Here is a 6,000-nt window from a genome sequence, read left to right as displayed (position 1 = left end):
GGGAAAGGAAGAGCTGAACCTGTTCTCAGACTAATACTATCACTGGGTTGAATATGAGGAAGGAGAAGCCTGCTACACCAATTGCAACATACTATTTTGCCATTTTATACTAGTGCGTGTTCCCAGTTAGTTTCAATGCTCAATGCTTCTCACTCTGAGCACTGATCCTCAAACGACCACAACTCATTCCTTTGACGGCTGTGGCTCCTGATGTTCATCCTTTACCTTGAAGCTCGACTTTTACAGATCACTACTGCAACTGTTTACTCGTATTGATGAGACTCAGCAGGGTTGCTTTTTGAGCGTTATGCTCTCTCATACCTCACTCTTTTCCTTTGAACTAGAACGCTTCACGAGTTCCACTGCATTCAATTCCGATCGTGGTCTTTAGAATAGGAATGGCTTGGTCTTAGTGTATTGTGGAACAAAATATTAGTGGCACTGTCAGGACAATCTAAGACTATTTGATGGTTATCGGTTGTCCAAACACACCATCCTCAGTGTACTCTTAGCAAGTAGTAGTTATTTTCAGCTAGAAATATACAAACCGGTTTTAATGCAAACATACGTTTTTCAATTCAGCTACTAAACAAAGTTCAATATAATAAATCCAGACATTGGCCAGTATTTAATGAAACATATTCAAAAAGGTAATCACATAATAGTTTATATTAATGTACAAGGGGATGGTATACATTAAGGTAGGAGGTAGAAAATTTACTTTTACATTGTTTTCTAAATATAAAGTTACCAAATTCAAGGCACAAAATAGTTGTCTTTACAAAAACAAAATACTGTAAAAATGTTATTTACTGTTCTACAACTTTGAATATATTTTAAAAGAATGTTTACACCATTACATTTTTCACGGTATCAAAGGAGATAAGCGTCTTCTAATGGATAAATCGGTTTCTGAACATAGCAGAGACAAAAAGATATATTTGTACCAACAAAAAAAAAAATAGAGTTTGAGCAAGAAGGAGTGGAGGACATATCTTTGTGACAAAAAAATGCACTTCGTTGAGAGTCTTTTGTGGGGTGGATGGGAAATTCTGGAAAACAAAACTGGATCTGAGCCACAAATTTAAGATTTAGTTCAGTAAACAACTAGGGATCATGTGGGTGAGGGGTGATTGACAAGACATAAAATAACGCTCCTGCATATTGAGTGAACGGAAACGTTCCAAAACCTCAGTTTCACTTGATTCAATGGAGGTTTGCACATTCCTTGCAAGCATCGATTACTGGGAACACGAAGTCTCTGTTTTCTACAATGACAGCAGTTCAGACATGTGTCCTTTGCAATCTGCAGCTTCACGAACACCATTCATAATTAGTCCTTCAATCATGCTAAAAGGGTCACGGATAGAAGTCCTGTCCAATGAAGATTTTTTTTAAAGACTGGAAGTGAAAGGACAAAAATATCTTTTGGAACATAGCCATCTACTGAATGTAGAAAGGTTTCTGCGACGATCAAATGAAGACGAATACCACAGTATGACCCTACAAAAAGAAGCTTTTACACCTAGAGTGGAGGGAGCAGCTAACCGGTACCTTTGCATCTCTCATCTGCTCCTGTTGCAGCACTCTCCCACCTTCATGGCACTACTCGGTCCATACACCACTCTCATACACTCGATGCCCTGATCCAGGATCCAGGACAATGCTGCAGTGGTGAAGACCAACACATGCATCTGGCAGATGCTCAAGTGCATTTCATAATTCAGGCATGAAAATGTTTTTTGATCACATCCAGCTACAAAAACACCAGTCTATGGAAAACAAAAAAATAAAAGTGAGGAGAGCTGGGTTAAATTCCATTTTTGACTTCGTTGTTGTTTGTAGCCTGTTTCCTCTGCGCTATGAAAGGGTACATGCACTTGTCGGCCCCCAGGAAGCGGTACATGCAGACCACTGCTTCGAAAGGCAGAATGCTGTAAAGAGAAGTGAAAAGAAGGTCAGTACCTTGAGGTCAACTGCAAAATACCTGTACAGATAATGGCAAACACAGTGTTACTCCAGATACATGTAGGTGTGCCTGTAAATTTCACAGAACTAACACAGGTGCAGAGCAACCAAATACTGACAGAAGAGGGGTGTAGAATTGGGGCACAGGCAAGGTGAGGTGTTTGCTTGAAGTGTTGAGTTTCCAACTCTATTTGGAAGAGAAGGTATGGGACCCGGCAGATACGCTTGGTGCCTCGTCTTCAACATCATGCACAGACCAGATACATCCTGATTAATATTTGGATCGTTTAGAGTTTGTTTTATGGAACATGGAAGCAATATATTATAGTTTTGTAGGCTGTGATTGGGAGTAGGATTGGTTGGAAGAGTTAAGTAAGGGAGTGGTGAATAGTGCCCAAATATCCTCGTGGTCTGTAGCTCTGATCAAGTATTACCCTATGCGCTATTTTCTATATATATATATATATATATATATATATATATATATATATATATATATATATATACACACATATATATATATATATATATATATATATATATATATATATATATATATATATTCGCAATTGTAGACTCCAACCACTTCCCACACGGCGAGGAAGGAGAGACGGACCTCTAAATGCAGGCAAGATGTTTTTATTATTAATGCAGATTCAGCATGGAGGGATGACGCATTTCGGGCTCGAGAGCCCTTGTTCACATGAAGACTGAACAGTGCCTTTTACTTTTAAATGCTAATGCCATCCCGCCCCAGTCACATGTTTCCATCTCATGTTAACAGAACTAAACAGAAGACTGCACCGCAATTCTATTCGTACAAAATACATTTTGAGTGCAACTAGTTTAGTACAACTAGTATCAGGATTCTAAAAATCGGTCTATCAAAAATATCACTGTTTAAATACATTGTATGTCATGAGAACTGAAAACATTAAAATATAAATATTACAATCCATGATTCTTCGCTTTATAAGGAAAGAGTATATGGTATGGTAATAACTCAATGCAATATTGCTATTCAAGAGCCCTATATCAATATCACGTTAAATCCTAGAAGTACTTGCTTCCCTTTATGATTAATGCTAGTTCATTCATATTAGACCAAATAAAGTGGAGCTAGGACATGGGGATATTTGGGATGTGCAAAATAGTGCAAAAGCAGCAAAATGGAAATAGATATGTGCAAGAAATGTGCCGACATATTCCCCCATTGGGAAATAAAGTGCAAAAGTGGACAAACGTATGCTCCATTGAATTTAGATACAATTCATTAGAAAAATCAAGTTTTTTCATACTACATAACCTCATATTCATGGAATACATACCGTTTCAAGAAGTGCATAATAGGTGATTAAAATCAGGCATTGATTTGCTACATGCAGTATATGAGGTAATAAAGTTGCCGACCTGTCTCAGTTAATGGAGGTTGCCATACCCATACCATCATTAGGACTCATCATACTGAAAATAGACAAGAGTAGAACCAGACTTCTTAAATGAATGCCTACTCATAGATGGCATACAAACAGACCACCAAGAGATGCCTCTAATACAATATTTAGGAAGGACAACTGTGTAATGTTCTCTACTGGATGATGTTATACAGAGGTTTGGCGGTCAAGGGTTTAAAGGAAGTTGTACATGTCTTCCCCATTGTTCAGACCATTAGTGCTTTTGCTACCAAACTCTAATATTAGTTTAGTTTCTAGCTGTCTAAGTAAAAGCTCTCTGTTGCCTCCTCTACGTTGTTTAGATACTGACGCCACCACAAAATATTGCAAAGAATTGACATCGTTGTTGTGTACCCTTTTAAAGTGGCGTACCACCGGGTATGTGGGGGGTCGCTGTGTAAAATAGCTCTCAGATGCTGCAAGATCCTCACGTGCACCTGTAATTTAGTACTGCCGATGTAATTCAGGCCACAGGTGCACATGAGGACATAAACTGCAAATTCGGTCTTGCAATTGAAACTTCCAAGTATGGCTATGTCCTTGGTGCTAAAAGGCGTTAGATAGTGTGTCTTATTTACGCAGAATTTGCACACTCTGCATGTTGAGCATTTCCGAAACCCTGGAACTGGTTTCAACCAGGTGGAATTTTGTGTCATTTCTGGACTGCTCTTGTCTAGTACTGAACCCATATTTCTAGCTCTGCTGAATGTTATGGTGGGAGTAGAAGGTAAACGTGATCATAATATCAGATCAGGAAGCACTATACCCCAGTTTTTCTTAACTATGGATCTGATGTGACGTTCTTCATCACTAAAGGTAGTGATGAGTCTGGGCCCCTGATTTTCTGTTTGTTCTTTTTCCTGAATTATTGGTGCTTAAGACTCTACATCAATTACAGTAAGATCAGGTAGCAAGCTGTCCCTTGATCTTGCTTGTGCTTTAGTCATAGCAGCCTCTAATAATTTGTCAGAGTAACCCCGTGCCTCGAGTCTTCAATAATTCACCAGCACATTTATCAAAGTCTGTTCTCACACTGCAAATCCTTTTTAGCCTCAAAATTTCCCCATAAGGGATGCTGGCAATGAGATGCTTCTGGTGTGAGCTCGAGGCGTGCAATGTCATATTTCCTGCGGTAGGCTTCCTAAACAAAGTCGTTTATATTTTATGGTCTCTGATGTACAATTTGACATCTAAAAATTCCATAGTGTTGTTGTCTACGTGAACTGTAAAATGGAGGTTTAATTGGTTGTTGTTGATATTATTAACAAAATCTAATGCTTGTGATTGACTTCCTTTCCATAAAATAAAGATTTCATCAATGTACCTGAAGAAACATTCTATGTTGTTGTTGAAGCACTCGCTGTAGTTTTCCTTGAGGACCTGTTCCTCCCACCAGCCAACATGCAAGCATGCGTAGCAGGGGGAGAAACAATCGCCACACCCCTAATTTGCTTAAACTCCTCTTTCCCAAAGAGAAAAAAATTGTTGTTGTGTAAACACCATTCAATTAGGCTAATAATAGCCTTGTTGTGCTGATAGAATTCGCTGGGTCTCTGATCTAAAAAATACTTAACTGCTGCTACCCCTGCCTTATGATCTATGCTCGTGTATAGCGATTCTATGCCTAACGCCATCATTAACATACCATCTGACCACGCAAGAATATTGATTTTAGTTAAAAAGTCACTTGTGTCCTTTATATAGCGGGGCAGGTTTTTAACCAGATCCTGTAGGAAGAAATCAATATATTGCCCAACCTGTTCCGCAACACTTCTCATGGCTGAAATAATGGGTCTCCCAGGTACTGGCACAACAGCTTTATGAATTTTTGGTATTAAATACATTGTTGGTAGGACCGGCCCTTCATTATACATAAATTTGTACTCATCTTGTGAAATTAGTTCTTCCCTGCGCCATTGTGCAAGTTCCTTTTTCAATTTATCAGCAGCTTTGGAGTATTCTTTGTGGGTAGCAGGTGCATAACAATCGGTATTATTGATTTGTCTTTTTGCTTCTTTAATATAGTAATTTTTTTGGCCAAATGACTAATTTCCCACATTGATCGTGTTTTTTGACGATGATTTCATTATTTGTTCCTAGTTCCCTCATTAGGCTGGCATATTCACGTTTCTTGTGTTGCATTTGTTTCTTCCTTTTGGATCTTTTCCTGTTATTTTCAAGTATAATTTCTTGATGTCTTCTATGACACAATATATTTATTTTTTTAAATCAGGTCATTAACTGAGCATTACAAAATCGGTCTCATTCAGGTGGTCACGCAATTACAACATCAAACATTGAGTGGTGCGGCTCAAGTCGACTTTGAGAAGTGAATACATCAGATATCTACCACATTAGAGAGACTAGCGTGGTATAGGCACAATGCATCATGTATGACCACACCAGGTCGGTCACACAGCTCTCACCTCTAGGTGATCTGCCCCTACCACCGCCACAATGCCATCTTTCTTTTGGCCATCACCAGCGCCATAATCCTCCCATGCTAACTGGAAATGCCCTTAACATAGCATAAGAGCACCAATAGTGGCTCTGTCTCCCATTGGATACCAGTCTTGCC

At 38.9% G+C, this 6,000-nt stretch overlaps 1 protein-coding gene across 1 annotated transcript in view; it reads right to left on the bottom strand.

The window, feature by feature from the left end:
- Positions 1–598: 598 nt before the first annotated feature.
- The window catches only part of RDH10 (retinol dehydrogenase 10), a 108,312-nt gene continuing 102,910 nt past the window's right edge, over positions 599–6,000 (bottom strand). The window contains exon 6 of the mRNA XM_086965886.1: positions 599–1,934. Within this exon, the coding sequence (XP_086822012.1) occupies positions 1,811–1,934 (124 nt within the window). The 3' untranslated portion in view covers positions 599–1,810. The remainder of the gene's footprint in view (positions 1,935–6,000) is intronic.

The sequence above is a fragment of the Lissotriton vulgaris genome, chromosome 4_1 (assembly GCF_964263255.1).
Source record: "Lissotriton vulgaris chromosome 4_1, aLisVul1.2, whole genome shotgun sequence".
NCBI classification, from domain to species: Eukaryota; Metazoa; Chordata; class Amphibia; order Caudata; family Salamandridae; genus Lissotriton; species Lissotriton vulgaris.
Note: the sequence above shows the minus strand (reverse complement) of the source record. Positions and strands in the feature narration are given on the sequence as shown.